Here is a 16,379-nt window from a genome sequence, read left to right as displayed (position 1 = left end):
ACCTGTCCCCATAGGCCTCAATGGGCGGTTTGATTATTACATCTTATAATCCTAACTGACCCAGGAGACGAGGTAGAGATTCGAGTTTAGTATGCCTTGAAATTGTCGATAACATCAGACTTTTCTTGGATGCCAGACAATCAGCCATACTGGTCCTTCTTGACCTGTTAGCAGCCTTCGACACCATTTCGCACGACGTCCTTCTTGATTGCCTACGTGTATCTGGTGTCGAGAGCACAGCACTGAACTGGCTGAAGAGCTATCTGACGGACCGTTACTCCAAGGTTCAAATAGGAGACTTCTCCTTGAAAAGCCAGCCAATCAACAAAGGTGTCCCACAAGGTTCTATCTTGAGCCCTATGCTTTTTAACCTGTACGTGCCACCACTAGCCAAACTTATTAAAGCTTTTGGTTTACAGACAGTGTCTTACACGTATGACACACAGCTATTAATCACCTTGGGACCGGACGTCCCAGAGACCAAAAAGCGTTTCAAACACTGCATGTCAGCAATAAACGATTGGATGACGAATAACCACCTCCTCCTCAATGCCAACCAAACAGAGATTTTGCTCTGTTCGGGGACGCATCAAAACTATGGAACAACGACTGGTGGCCCTCCAGCCTGGGACCCTGCCCTCCACCCAAGACAGCTGTGCGCAATCTTGGTTTAATTCTAGACTCTAAACTCTCCATGTTAGACCACATCAACAATCTGTTCCGCATCTGCTACTGACTCATGCACAGTCTCAGCAAAATATTTAAGTGGATCCCTCTTTCCTCCTGCATGCCCTTAGTACAGGGACTATTAGTCGCCCGAACTATGATAACTCACTCCTTGCCTCTACTAATGTAGAGCTACTGGCCAAACTCCAGGTCAAGCAGAACACAGTGGCCAGACTGCTCCTAAATGTGCCCCGCATTCCCCCTCTGTGCCTTGTCTAAGGACCCTCCACTAGCTTCCAATCAAAAAGAGGATTCATTTTAAACTCTGCTGTCTGGTGCATAAGACTTAATAACAAAGGACAACATTACCCAGCCAAAAAGCTTACAATACACCAACAGGTAAGAACCCTTAGGTCCACTAGCAAGTACCACCTAACAGTGCCTAAGGTTCGTACCATTAGGAATGGTTGCAGATCCTTTACCCGGATAGCGCCCGAAACCTGGAACAAACTGCCTCTGCCTGGAAACTGACCACAAAATTCTTTGTAGACTCCTCAAAACCTGGCTATTCTAGCCCGGTCCTTCCTGTCCGGCTTTCTTGGCGGTCAGTCTGTCCAGAGTATTAGCTAGCGCTATGAGACCTACGTGTGATATATGCGCTCAATAAATACCAAAACACATACATCATCTAGCAGAATATTTCTCCATGGGCTTGAACTGAGCTTGCCTCCTGTCCGAAGTCTCCGGGATACAAAAGGCTTCATCCCTTCTGTTTGCTTGCTTCTGGAAGTGCTGTTTCAGTCGCTACAGAAGGATTCTGCAAAACGAATGCCAGCAAACATCGCAACAATCTGCATAGAAGTCGTGAGCGCTGCTCCGACTGGTACATGTAGCCCAAAGCTTGCTGCTGTGCCGTATCGACTCCAAAACTGACATCATCACGAAGCCGATCCTCCACGAAGGTGGCCAAGAACTCATCAACATTGTGACATCGTAAGGAAACGTGGTGTCGGCGCCATCATAACGTCACCTCCTCTCTGGTCAGGAACCAAAGCCTCCCCTGCCTGAGCAAGCATCCAGAACACAGACGCATCATCTCCCTCGAAACAAGGAACCGATGCTGTAACGCACCAACAACATTGCATCTCCCCGACGCCATGAGCGGTCTTTGTTTTTCTTTCCAAGGTACTGTTCTGTGGGGGTCTGTTTTGACTCTGGGCCCGACGCTGCGCATCTCGCGGTCGGCGCCATACTGTGGGAACGCTTTGACCTTGACATCTTGATAACTCATGTTGGAGTTATCCGTTGCTAAAGACTGCTTTAATTGAAGAACCTATTTTTGAATTGCTTCTACCATCATGAAGTATTAATTGTGATTATAGTATTTTTGTGGTTTGTGGTCTTGTGATAAGTCTATATAAAGAATACTTATTTTTATACAACCCGTGTGGTGTCCATCTTTAGTGTTTTCACTGTATTGCGATATGTGTTCATGTGTTCACAAATGCTTAACACACTGCCTCTGAGATAAGCCGGTCTCCTCGTGCCAAGCTACCAAGGTGTGAACAGGTGTTGTCCAGTAATGTAATCCCCTTTCCCTGACTTAGACGCAAGGGTCCCTATTTGGACAAAGGTGTATACCATTGACAACAAGAGACCCCGAGTTCTAAAAAGTCTGTGAAAGAGAAGAGGCACAGGAAGACTGCAGGCACCAAACCCAGGCAGGGGATGTGACAGAGAAGAGACAGACACAAGAAGAGTGCAGGTACCAACCCCAGGAAGGGGATGTGACAGAGAAGAGACAGACACAAGAAGAGTGCAGGTACCAATCCCAGGCAGGGTCTGTGACAGAGAACAGACACAGGAAGAGTGCAGGTACCAACCGCAGGCAGGGTCTGTGACAGAGAACAGACACAGGAAGAGTGCAGGTACCAATCCCAGGCAGGGTCTGTGACAGAGAACAGACACAGGAAGAGTGCAGGTACCAACCGCAGGCAGGGTCTGTGACAGGGAACAGACACAGGAAGAGTACAGTCAGCAATCCCAGGTAGGGTCTGCAACAGAAAACAGACAAGCAAAATGAGAGAGCGTGCATCAAACATGTACATGGTCTGTAACAGAGAATAGTCACAGAGGGGAGCAGGTACCGGCCTCATACAGGGAATGTGACGGAGAATAGACATATTGAGAGCATGTATCAGTCTCCTACAGGATCTTCGACGGAGAACAGAGTTACAGCAAGACGGGGGTGCCAGCCTCATCATACAGGGTCTGCGACTGAGAACATACAGTCACAGGAAGACGGCAGGTGCCAGCCACATACAGGGTCTGTGAGAGAACAGACAGTCACAGGAAGACGGCAGTTGCCGGCCTCATACAGGGTCTGTGAGAGAACAGACAGTCACAGGAAGACGGCAGTTGCCAGCCACATACAGGGTCTGGGAGAGAACATACAGTCACAGGAAGACGGCAGGTGCCAGCCACATACAGGGTCTGTGAGAGAACAGACAGTCACAGGAAGACGGCAGTTGCCGGCCTCATAAAGGGTGTGTGACAGAACAGACAGTCACAGAAAGACAGTGGGTGCCAGCCTCATACTGGGTCTGTGAAAGAGAACAGACAGTCACAGGAAGACGGCAAGTGCCAGCCTCATACAGGGTCTGTGACTGAGAACAGACATCAGGCACCATGCAGAGTACAAGAAATAGGCAGCCAGAGAGAGAGAGAGCATAGATGTCACATAATTTCATGGTCTATGACAGTTGTCAGGCAGGTGCCTGCAGAGAGAGTCTGCAACAGAGCAGGTTCCAGCCCTTTACAAGGTCTGACGCAGACACCAGCCTCTTACAGGGTCTGAAGCAGGAATCAGACACCAGCCTTACAGGGTCTGCAACAGAAAACAGGCAACACACTCATAAAGGGGTCTGTGATAAGCAACCTGTCAGAAAAAGAGAGCAGACACCAGCCCTTTACAGGGTCTGCAAGTGGGAGCAGGCACCAACCTCATACAGGACCGCAGCTGAGAACATGCAGGATCGAGATAGCAGGCAACATTCTGATGCAGAGTCTGCAACAAGGAACAGGCAGCCAGGAAAGCAGGCACCAAATCCAAGCCTGGTGTATGGCAGGATGTCAGCAGTCACACTGAGACCGTGAACAGTAGGGACAAAGGTTTTGCCGCAGTGTCCATGTGACAAACTATTTCCGTTTTACTTTCCTGGCACAGGATATCTTCTTGTGCAGGAGACCCGTCCCACGAGTCCCCAAACCAGTGCTTTACATCTAGTGTGTTGCTCTCGAGCAGAGTACGAGGTTGAGCTCCACCCTGGGAGGTCCTGCTTTTAACCTGATTGGATCCCCCTCAAATGACCAGCCCACGACACTACTAAAGGCTTGTGGCGGGCGAGTATAGTAGTGGGGTAGATGTCGCCTCAAACTCAGAGAGGAGAGCTCCTACTGACACTACCTTCTGACTCTGTGTAGTAGGTCATATCTGGCCTCCATCTGCATGTATGTGCAGGATGCATGTTTGGCACAGATGTGTACAGTGCTGCATTGCCATTAACAGGGCCTCACGGTGCCATCAGGCTCCTCAGGTACCTTCAGGCTAGGTCTATATGATGCAGTGCTTGTGGGCATGTGAGGTGAGGCTCACGTGTGCTGTGATCGGGGCCTTGTCGTGTGTGTAAAAGGCTTTCTGTTGTAGGGTGTATCAAAGTCTTGGTTGTAGTCAGTGCCTACAGTCCCCCTCCTCTTTGTCTCACCCCGACCCCTCCCAGATCCTCAAACTCCTGCCCTCCATTAGAAGGATTCACAGCCTTGTGCCACTGTCTGTCTTGAATATCTGTCCTGAATGGAGGAGAGATAGTTTGTGGTTCACCCACAACTTCACAGGCCGCCTGCAAAGGTTTGGGGTGAACCATGAATCTGATTGGACAGTTGGATTGGATCCAATTATCCTAGGACCGGATATAACCTGAAAACAGCAGCACATGCGGTGCTGCTGCTGACATCAAGGAGCTCTGCACAGCACTGAAGAGGAAGCCGAAGCCAGAGACCGGGATCCTGGGGCCCTTCCTTCTACAGGAGGCGCTAGACTCCGGGACCGAGGAAGAAACACTGCTGCTGAAGGATCCCGGAGGTGCAAGACCCTGGGACCGAGGAAGAAACACTGCTGCTGAAGGACCCAGAGGCGCTAGACCCCAGCACCGAGGAAGAAACACTGCTGCTGAAGGACCCCGGAGGCGCTAGACCCCGGGACCGAGGAAGAAACACTGCTGCTGAAGGACCCGGAGGCGCTAGACCCCAGCACCGAGGAAGAAACACTGCTGCTGAAGGACCCGCAGGCGCTAGACCCCAGCACCGAGGAAGAAACACTGCTGCTGAAGGAACCGGAGGCGCTAGACCCCAGCACCGAGGAAGAGACACTGCTGCTGAAGGACCCGGAGGCGCTAGACCCCAGCACCGAGGAAGAAACACTGCTGCTGAAGGACCCGGAGGCGCTAGACCCCAGGACCGAGGAAGAAACACTGCTGCTGAAGGACCCCGGAGGCCCTAGACCCCAGCACCGAGGAAGAAACACTGCTGCTGAAGGACCCGGAGGCGCTAGACCCCAGCACCGAGGAAGAAACACTGCTGCTGAAGGAACCGGAGGCGCTAGACCCCAGCACCGAGGAAGAGACACTGCTGCTGAAGCACCCGGAGGCGCTAGACCCCAGCACCAAGGAAGAGACCCTGCTGCTGAAGGACCCGGAGGCGCTAGACCCCAGGACCGAGGAAGAAACACTGCTGCTGAAGGACCCCGGAGGCCCTAGACCCCAGGACTGAGGAAGAAACACTGCTGCTGAAGGACCCGGAGGCGCTAGACCCCAGCACCGAGGAAGAAACACTGCTGCTGAAGGACCCGGAGGCACCAGACCACAGGACTGAGGAAGAAACACTGCTGCTGAAGGACCCAGAGGCGCTAGACCCCAGGACTGAGGAAGAAACACTGCTGCTGATGAAGGACCCCGGAGGCGCTAGACCCCAGGACCGAGGAAGAAACACTGCTGCTGAAGGACCCGGAGACGCTAGACCCCAGCACCGAGGAAGAAACACTGCTGCTGAAGGACCCGGAGGCACCAGACCACAGGACTGAGGAAGAAACACTGCTGCTGAAGGACCCGGAGGCGCTAGACCCCTGGACCGAGGAAGAAACACTGCTGCTGAAGGACCCGGAGGCGCTAGACCCCAGGACTGAGGAAGAAACACTGCTGCTGAAGGACCCCGGAGGCGCTAGACCCCAGGACCGAGGAAGAAACACTGCTGCTGAAGGACCCGGAGGCGCTAGACCCCAGCACCGAGGAAGAAACACTGCTGCTGAAGGACCCAGAGGCGCTAGACCCCAGGACTGAGGAAGAAACACTGCTGCTGAAGGACCCGGAGGCGCTAGACCCCAGCACCGAGGAAGAAACACTGCTGCTGAAGGACCCGGAGGCGCTAGACCCCAGCACCGAGGAAGAAACACTGCTGCTGAAGGACCCGGAGGCGCTAGACCCCAGGACTGAGGAAGAAACACTGCTCCTGAAGGACCCAGAGGCGCTAGACCCCAGGACTGAGGAAGAAACACTGCTCCTGAAGGACCCAGAGGCGCTAGACCCCAGGACTGAGGAAGAAACACTGCTCCTGAAGGACCCAGAGGCGCTAGACCCCAGGACTGAGGAAGAAACACTGCTCCTGAAGGACCCAGAGGCGCTAGACCCCAGGACTGAGGAAGAAACACTGCTGCTGCTGAAGGACCCCGGAGGCGCTAGACCCCAGGACTGAGGAAGAAACACTGCTGCTGAAGGACCCGGAGGCGCTAGACCCCAGCACCGAGGAAGAAACACTGCTGCTGAAGGACCCCGGAGGCGCTAGACCCCAGGACTGAGGAAGAAACACTGCTCCTGAAGGACCCAGAGGCGCTAGACCCCAGGACTGAGGAAGAAACACTGTTGCTGAAGGACCCGGGGGCGCTAGACCCCAGGACCGAGGAAGAAACACTGCTGCTGAAGGACCCGGAGGCACCAGACCACAGGACTGAGTAAGAAACACTGCTGCTGAAGGACCCGGAGGCGCTAGACCACAGGACTGAGGAAGAAACACTGCTGCTGAAGGACCCGGAGCTCTAGACCCCAGGACCGAGGAAGAAACACTGCTGCTGAAGGACCCGGAGGCACTAGACCCCAGGACTGAGGAAGAAACACTGCTGCTGAAGGACCCCGGAGGCGCTAGACCCCAGGACCGAGGAAGAAACACTGCTGCTGAAGGACCCGGAGGCGCTAGACCCCAGCACCGAGGAAGAAACACTGCTGCTGAAGGACCCGGAGGCGCTAGACCCCAGCACCGAGTAAGAAACACTGCTGCTGAAGGACCCGGAGGCGCTAGACCCCAGGACCGAGGAAGAAACACTGCTGCTGCAGGACCCGGAGGCGCTAGACCCCGGGACCGAGGAAGAAACACTGCTGCTGCTGAAGGACCCGGAGGCGCTAGAACCCGGGACTGAGTAAGAAAAACTGCTGCTGCTGAAGGACCCGGAGGCGCTAGACCCCAGGACTGAGTAAGAAACACTGCTGCTGCTGAAGGACCCGGAGGCGCTAGACCCCAGGACTGAGGAAGAAACACTGCTGCTGAAGGACCCGGAGGCGCTAGACCCCAGGACCGAGGAAGAAACACTGCTGCTGCAGGACCCGGAGGCGCTAGACCCCGGGACCGAGGAAGAAACACTGCTGCTGCTGAAGGACCCGGAGGCGCTAGAACCCGGGACTGAGTAAGAAACACTGCTGCTGCTGAAGGACCCGGAGGCGCTAGACCCCAGGACTGAGGAAGAAACACTGCTGCTGAAGGACCCGGAGGCGCTAGACCCCAGGACCGAGGAAGAAACACTGCTGCTGCTGAAGGACCCTGGAGGCGCTAGACCCCAGGACTGAGGAAGAAACACTGCTGCTGAAGGACCCGGAGGCGCTAGACCCCAGGACCGAGGAAGAAACACTGCTGCTGCTGAAGGACCCGGAGGCGCTAGAACCCGGGACTGAGTAAGAAACACTGCTGCTGCTGAAGGACCCGGAGGCGCTAGACCCCAGGACTGAGTAAGAAACACTGCTGCTGCTGAAGGACCCGGAGGCGCTAGACCCCAGGACTGAGGAAGAAACACTGCTGCTGAAGGACCCGGAGGCGCTAGACCCCAGGACCGAGGAAGAAACACTGCTGCTGCAGGACCCGGAGGCGCTAGACCCCGGGACCGAGGAAGAAACACTGCTGCTGCTGAAGGACCCGGAGGCGCTAGAACCCGGGACTGAGTAAGAAACACTGCTGCTGCTGAAGGACCCGGAGGCGCTAGACCCCAGGACTGAGGAAGAAACACTGCTGCTGAAGGACCCGGAGGCGCTAGACCCCAGGACCGAGGAAGAAACACTGCTGCTGCTGAAGGACCCTGGAGGTGGACGGCCTGCGAGGAGAGGACTCGTCCGGATCACCCCGAGCCCTGGGTCAGTGTTCAGCAACTTAAAGGAAGGAGGTCGGAGACTCCTAATCGGCCAAGATCCGGCCCTGTAATCACTGCCCAGCATGACATGCATTCATGCATTCATCCTGCGAGGGGTCCCAGATCAAGGGTGCCTTGAAGCTGTAAGTCTAGCACACCTGGCCCAGCATTCGCTGCACTTCTCTGTGTCTGATGATCGTGTGAAACTGGTGAGTCTTACAAGGTGACCTGCACTGCCAGAGTCATGTGCGCCAATGCCATTGTGAGCTCATGTGACACCCTGCATTACTGCACCTCTGCCTCTCCACCTCTTCTGCGGTCTACCATGACCTGAGACCGTGTGTGCCACACCCTGCATTACTGCACATCTTCTGTCTACCCTAACCACGTGACAGCGTGATTACTGCAGCTCTTGTCTGCACCATGAACATGAGACTGTTTGTACCACATCCTGCATTACTGCACCTCTTCTGCCATGTTCCATAACCATGTGCCACACCCTGCATTACTGCACCCCTTCTGCTGTGCACCATAACTACATGAGCTCCTAAGATAACCCTACCATGCCACATCAAGGGGCATATTTACAAGCAACATACAGAGAGCGGTGTTAAGCCAAAATTGCTAACGCCACGCCTCAACAGTTTCGAAACGCAGGGATGCGCAATATTTGCAAGTATGCGGCGCACTCCTGCATTTTCCCTAGTGATGGCACTAAATGTAGCTGCCAGGCGCCACAAGGGTCCCTGCGTTGCAGGGAATGATTGTTCATTTGCACATAAACAATCACTAATGGCGAGTTGTAATTTCTATGTGTGCTTAAGAATGCAGCACATAAAAAAGTTGGAGAACTTAATTTGTAAATGATTGTTTATGTGCAGGAAGGAACCCCTTTCTGCTAATGAACAATCACTAATGGTGAATTCCTGTTTCTGTCTGTGCTGCAGAATGCAGCAAACATGGAAACAGCAAAAACGAGGAGAAATTAATCATTTCTCCTTGTTGCACCTGTTTAAGACCAGGTTTTCCCTGGTCTTATTTTTGGTGCTGCCCCATGATTACACCACCCTTATGAATAATGGGCAGTGTCAAAAAGCAATGGGTTTTGTGGTGGAACACCCACAGCAACACCCATAGCCCCTCCCTTTGCTGCGGACTGCTGCGGTAAGAGGCATAGTTACAAGGTGATGTTAAGCCACGTTAAGTGGCTTAAGGCCACCTTGTAAATATGGAGCAGGGCATTGAGCCACAGGAACATCATTAAAAGTGATGTTCCTGTGGTGCAATGCCCTTGTAAATATCCCCCAAGTCTTCTAACACTGACAAATGTGAGAGCCCAGGCGCTACACAATGCTTTAACCATTAAACCCTTTCAGTATATCTTGGTACCCCAAAACACCCACATACATAGGACTTCTGATTATCTGCAGCTGCTTATGTGGTGCGAGGTGAAAACCTCGGGGCTCTGACAGACACCCAGTGCGATCCTCTGCAGTTTCTTACATGGGTCACACTTTGAAACTCACTTACAACTAACAAACTTACCTAATGCGCATGGGCAGCCTTCACCAGGGACCCGCGGAGACCCACAGAGTGAACGGTGATCCCTGAATGATCACAGAGGTCCCTTCAGGGACCCGCGGAGACCCACAGAGCGAACAGTGATCCCTGAGTGATCACAGTGGTCCCTTCTCCAGAGACCCATGGAGACCCAGAGTGAACTGTGATCCCTGAGTGACCACAGAGGTCCCTTCAGGGACCCGCAGAAACCCACAGAGTGAACTGTGATCCCTGAATGATCACAGAGGTCCCTTCATGGACCCACGGAGACCCACAGAGCGAACAGTGATCCCTGAGTGATCACAGTGGTCCCTTCTCCAGAGACCCATGGAGACCCAGAGTGAACTGTGATCCCTGAGTGACCACAGAGGTCCCTTCAGGGACCCGCAGAAACCCACAGAGTGAACTGTGATCCCTGAGTGATCACAGAGGTCCCTTGCCCTCTTCTAGGAGGTGCGACTAACCTGTGATCCCTAAAAGCGGATTTAAATGCCGTGTATTGCTCTGAAATCCAACTCCCATACCTTGTGCGATTGGACAACCATTTATGTGGGACCCGCAGGGTGTCTTTGATCCCTGAACACCCAGATATTGCATCTTTTGGGAGACTCCAGTAGTGTATTCACTTGTGAATCATGAACACCCACGCACATACCTTGTGCTCTTGGACAACCATTTCACTTTGCGGAGAAATTCTTTGAGCTGCTGTCGAAGGGTTTGAATGGGAAAAGTATTCCTTAATCATCAATAACCTTCTGAAACCCAGCTCTGTGGAAGGCGCTCTAGGAAAGCGAGTCGTTATGCATCTGGTGACTTCTTGCTCGTCTTCTTCAGTTTCACTCATCCCTCCAGCTTGTGTCCTCTCTGGTCTATGTTTCCCAACCTCTCATGAGTGTTGCCCTTTTACCCTTTCCTACTGTTTTACTTAAACTCCTAGACTGTTTTTGCTTCTTTGAAATCTGTTGTCTGCTTGTCTGTTTGAAAATGCCCTGGCCATCATAAAGTGTCTGCTCAGAGTTCGTGGTTTGGCTCGTTTCTGTGGCCAGGGGTAGGGGCAACATGCATGTTCTTCATAGTGGCGACCGTCAGCTCTTGACTGTGTTTGGATTTGTGGGGATAGAAAAAGCCTTTTTACCTGTTTGCCCCAGTGATGTCTTGGCCTTCTGGTCTTGCCAGTGTGACATGTCTGACCAGTCTTCTGGGTTCTTTGTTGTATCCAGCGGATTTGGACACTATGTGGTCATAGTAGAATGGACCTAGTGTGCGCGCCACAGCTGGCTGTAGGGACGGGGGCGCCATCTTGAATCTCCACTGTAAGTATGATCGAGGTCGGGGTTAGCCTGCCAGATGTACAGTGTTTATTGCAGATGTGCATGAATCTTATGGGAGTCCCTGTGTGGGATGACTTGGGACCCTCTATCCTTAGAAGTGCAGCTGCGGCCTTTGTATTTCTTCGGGTATCTCCTCTAGCAGGTCATGGGTGATGTAGTTAGTAGGAGACAGCCGCCTCTTGAGAAGGGAAGGGTAAGTCTTAGGCCATGACCTGCCCTTCTCTTCACCTGGGGTGTTCCTCACCAAAGACTGAGAAATGCACAGCTGAAAGACTTTTCTCCCCCTTCTTCTCCATTGTGGGATTCTCTGAATAAAATACTCCTGTCTCCATCCAGCCTTCCTGCTGAGACTTGGAAGGAGAGTGTGGCTTGAGTGTCTGTAGATTGACACACCAGGTGTCAGAACACCCTCGAGGCAGGCACAGCACTGAGCTGAGGGAATAGATACAACAGCATCTAATGTGGACTGAGATCCTGAGTCACTGTTCCAGGGCTTCCTACTGAGCTCTGAAGGGCTTGTCTCCAAGCAGGCGCGCAACACCCATTGGACTCACCGGGCTTCAGCCCCCCCCCCCGTCGTGTGGCAGCCCAGGATGAGAGATCCCGGGCACACACAGAGCCGCACCCGAACGTTTCACAGGTCTTTAAATGACCATTTGAATGTTAATTAGGCCTTGCAGTTGATTCACCCCTTGTTGGAGGCCCTGCAGCTCACTCTGCCTACTGATTAAAGGTTCAGCCCCCCCCCCCCCCCCCCGAAATTTTTAATTAGCCCCCACCCGGAAATTTGGCTCTAGTTGCGCCTCTGTCTCCAAGTCAGGTGTGCTGAGGGAATACATAAACCAGCATCTAATGTGGACTGAGCTCCTGAGTCACTGCTCCAGGGCTTCCTATGAGCTCTGAGGGGTTCTCTCCAGGTCAGGTGTGCTGAGGGAATACATAAACCAGCATCTAATGTGGACTGAGCTCCCGAGTCACTGCTCCAGGGCTTCCTATGAGCTCTGAAGGGTTCTCTCCAGGTCCAGTGGGGGGCACCCCTTGAAATGCATGGAGCTCTGTTGAAAGGGTTCAGGGTCGGCTTTGTTTGAAGGGGAGAGTGGGACTGCAAGTGGTCGTGGCGAGCCCGTGCCTGCTTTATGTCCGCTGCAGCCCCCATCTGGGTCTTGAGGCGACTCACTCACAAAGCCCCCAGGACGTAAACGTGCCAGCGTGGGCCTAGTGACCCGGAAGTGACGTGGGTGACTGTTGACCTGCCTTTCATCTTCTCGTGCTAAAGAAGGGCACAGTTTGGCGAAAGGAAACTGAGCGGACCGGCCTCTTCCTGCAGAGCCTTGGACCAGGGCTGGATCACTCGATCACCGATACTGGCTTTCTTATTTTCCCAGAACGATTTACAGTATTTTTGTATTATTAACCCTGCGTTTGTGTAGCACATGATGTTGATATAGATTAAAGTGTGTTCCCTGACACAAAGCACTGTCTGAGCAGTTGATTTATTGAGCCGGGTTTGGTTAGACTCTGGTAGGAGTCTCTCTCCCTCCTCCTCCTCCCTGGTAAGCCCCTCTCCCTCCTCCTCCTCCCTGGTGAGCCTTGGAGTCTCTCTCCCTCCTCCTCCTCCCTGGTGAGCCTTGGAGTCTCTCTCCCTCCTCCCCCTCCCTGGTAAGCCTTGGAGTCTCTCTCCTCCTCCCTGGTAAGCCTTGGAGTCTCCCTCCCCCTCCCTGGTAAGCCTTGGAGTCTCTCTCCCCCTCCCTGGTAAGCCTTGGAGTCTCCCTCCCTCCTCCACCTCCCTGGTAAGCCTTGGAGTCTCTCTCCCTCCTCCACCTCCCTGGTAAGCCTTGGAGTCTCTCTCTCTCCTCCTCCTCCCTGGTAAGCCTTGGAGTCTCTCTCCCTCCTCCACCTCCCTGGTAAGCCTTGGAGTCTCTCTCCCTCCTCCACCTCCCTGGTGAGCCTTGGAGTCTCTCTCCCTCCTCCACCTCCCTGGTAAGCCTTGGAGTCTCTCTCCCTCCTCCCTGGTAAGCCTCTCTCCCTCCTCCACCTCCCTGGTGAGCCTTGGAGTCTCTCTCCCTCCTCCACCTCCCTGGTAAGCCTTGGAGTCTCTCTCCCTCCTCCCTGGTAAGCCTTGGAGTCTCTCTCCCTCCTCCACCTCCCTGGTAAGCCTTGGAGTCTCTCTCCCTCCTCCACCTCCCTGGTGAGCCTTGGAGTCTCTCTCCCTCCTCCACCTCCCTGGTAAGCCTCTCTCCCTCCTCCACCGCCCTGGTAAGCCTTGGAGTCTCCCTCCTCCACCTCCCTGGTAGCCTTGGAGTCTCCCTCCTCCACCTCCCTGGTAAGCCTTGGAGTCTCTCTCCCTCCTCCACCTCCCTGGTAAGCCTTGGAGTCTCTCTCCCTCCTCCACCTCCCTGGTAAGCCTGTCTCCCTCCTCCTCCTCCCTGGTAAGCCTTGGAGTCTCCCTCCTCCACCTCCCTGGTAAGCCTCTCTCCCTCCTCCACCTCCCTGGTAAGCCTTGGAGTCTCCCTCCTCCACCTCCCTGGTAGCCTTGGAGTCTCCCTCCTCCACCTCCCTGGTAAGCCTTGGAGTTTCCCTACTCCACCTCCCTGGTAGCCTTGGAGTCTCCCTCCTCCACCTCCCTGGTAAGCCTTGGAGTCTCTCTCCCTCCTCCACCTCCCTGGTGGAGTCTCTCTCCCTCCTTCCCCACCCTGGTGGAGTCTCTCTCCCTCCTCCACCTCCCTGGTAAGCCTCTCTCCCTCCTCCACCTCCCTGGTAAGCCTTGGAGTCTCTCTCCCTCCTCCACCTCCCTGGTGAGCCTCTCTCCCTCCTCCACCTCCCTGGTAAGCCTTGGAGTCTCTCTCCCTCCTCCACCTCCCTGGTGAGCCTTGGAGTCTCTCTCCCTCCTCCACCTCCCTGGTAAGCCTTGGAGTCTCTCTCCCTCCTCCACCTCCCTGGTGAGCCTTGGAGTCTCTCTCCCTCCTCCACCTCCCTGGTGAGCCTTGGAGTCTCTCTCCCTCCTCCACCTCCCTGGTGAGCCTTGGAGTCTCTCTCCCTCCTCCACCTCCCTGGTGAGCCTTGGAGTCTCTCTCCCTCCTCCACCTCCCTGGTGAGCCTTGGAGTCTCTCTCCCTCCTCCACCTCCCTGGTAACCCTTGGCTGCCTGCCCTGCTGCCCTGCGAGGCAAGTGCCAAAGGGGTGCACCAATGTTCGCTCTCCCAAGTCCTAATAGGTCAGCCCCAGGACACATGAGGGAACAGACTCAAACCCCCTCAACTGAGGTCAATTGAACCTGTGTGTCCCCTGGCAGCTTGCTTTTAATCACTTAAAAAATGCTCCTTCCTTCCTTCCTTCACTCTGGCTTCTGGCTTCGCCTTGGCCATCTCCTCATATCACTTTTTCAATTTTTTCCTCACTCTTATTGTGATTTGCTCCTATTTTTTCGTACACAACAAATCAGCCCCTTTTCGACTAAGTTAAAGATGCTTCATTCTTCTATACTTCATCTCTCTTCTCTGTGTTCATGCAATTCCATGTTTTCTCCTCACGTTCTGCACGTCTGATGAGTGTTTCCTTTTTATATTCCTTTTTTGGGGGGGGAGCATACAAACTAAATGTATTTTTATGTATTTTCCCCAATTTCTTAATATGGTTTCAAAATCGTGCTACTCGTCAAAAAAGCGCTTCAACACCCCATCAGGGGTAGCAAACGCTATATAAATGCAAACATGTTCCCCTCTTCTATCCCTCCGCTATCCTTCTGAGTCCAAATAACTGACTAGCCTACCCACCACTCAAACTACTTTTCATATTTCACTATACTAATTCAACACTAATCCTTTATGGGATCCGGAGTAGCGTGCTACGGCTAAAAAAGCGCTTTGACGCCTCCTCAGAGGTAGTAAGCGCTATACAAATGCAATTGCAATTCAATACAATATAATACAATTTATGTGGGACCCGCAGGGTGCCTTTGCTCCCTGAACACCGAGACATTGCATCTTTTGAGAGACTCCAGTAATGTATTCACTTGTAAATCCTGAACACCAACACACACACCTTGTGCTCTTCGGCAGCTTCCTATATGGGGTACACTGCATGACTTGTCACCTCTGAACACTTGCACACAGAGCTCCCGCTCTCAGGCTTCCCCCCTGATGGGGCTCACAGAGGGATTTGTGATCCCTGAATTTCCACAGACAAACCCTGTGATCTTCACTTGTCGTTCCAGAACACCCACACCCCTTGTGCTCCTCTGCAGGTTCCTCAACGGAGCTCAAAGCGGGACTTTGGAATCCATGAATGCCCTCGCACATACCTTGTGATCCTCTGCAGCCTCCTCTATTGGACTTGCTGAGTGAGTTTTATGCTCCTTGGACTCCCGGCAGACCCAGCATATCATCCTCTGATCCTCTGCACAAAACAGCCTCAGTTTCTCTTTATGGTTCTCACACATATTCGCCTTTACGGGGGACAAACGAAGCCGTTTTAACATTTCCACCATGTTCCCCAGTTGCCTGTTGTGTCGGAGGTTTTTCCCAGATATATCCCTGCACTGTGGACAGTGGAAGTTTCCATCTCTTCCCTCCCAGCTCTGAGTGATGCAGGAGCGGCAGAAGTTGTGTCCACAATCAATAGTCACCGGATCAGTAAAATACTCCAAACATATGGAACAAGTGGCCTCTTCCTGGAGGTTCCCGAGCTGAGCTGCTGCCGCCATGATTCAGAAACGCAGGAAGTGAAGGTAAGTTTCTTTTCTCTCTTTATGGAGTGGGTGCGTCTGTCCCTCCCTGTGTGTAGTGGGTGTGTCTGTGCGTCTGTCCCTCCCTGTGTGTAGTGGGTGTGTCTGTGCGTCTGTCCCTCCCTGTGTGCAGTGGGTGTGTCTGTGCGTCTGTCCCTCTCTGTGTGCAGTGGGTGTGTCTGTACGTCTGTACCTCTCTGTGCAGTGGGTGTGTCTGTGCGTCTGTCCCTCCCTGTGTGCAGTGGGTGTGTCTGTATGTCTGCCCCTCTCTTTGTGCAGTGGGTGTGTCTGTCCCTCTCTGTGTGCAGTGGGTGTGTCTGTGCGTCTGTCCCTCCCTGTGTGCAGTGGGTGTGTCTGTCCCTCTCTGTGTGCAGTGGGTGTGTCTGTGCGTCTGTCCCTCTCTGTGTGCAGTGGGTGTGTCTGTGCGTCTGTCCCTCCCTGTGTGCAGTGGGTGTGTCTGTGCGTCTGTCCCTCTCTGGCTGCGCCGGGACTTCCGGGTTCATGTTACAGGCACAGAGCAGAGAACTGACTATTCTGCTGCTTGTGATTTACCTCTGGCGTTGACACAATTTACGCGTCATGTGGTTATATTTCCAGAA

At 53.5% G+C, this 16,379-nt stretch overlaps 1 protein-coding gene across 2 annotated transcripts in view; it reads right to left on the bottom strand.

The window, feature by feature from the left end:
• Positions 1 to 15,815, bottom strand: part of LOC144752986 (E3 ubiquitin-protein ligase TRIM39-like) — a 188,487-nt gene extending 172,672 nt beyond the window's left edge. The window contains exon 1 of one of the 2 annotated variants that reach the window (XM_078640795.1): positions 15,358 to 15,815. In XM_078640795.1, the coding sequence (XP_078496921.1) occupies positions 15,358 to 15,759 (402 nt within the window). In that variant the 5' untranslated portion in view covers positions 15,760 to 15,815. The remainder of the gene's footprint in view (positions 1 to 15,357) is intronic. The other variant, XM_078640797.1, reaches the window with a different exon arrangement.
• Positions 15,816 to 16,379: the final 564 nt, after the last annotated feature.

Source organism: Lissotriton helveticus, chromosome 5_1 (assembly GCF_964261635.1).
Source record: "Lissotriton helveticus chromosome 5_1, aLisHel1.1, whole genome shotgun sequence".
Lineage (NCBI taxonomy): Eukaryota > Metazoa > Chordata > Amphibia > Caudata > Salamandridae > Lissotriton > Lissotriton helveticus.
The sequence above is the reverse complement of the archived record's forward strand: the minus strand, read 5'-3'. Positions and strand labels throughout refer to the sequence as shown.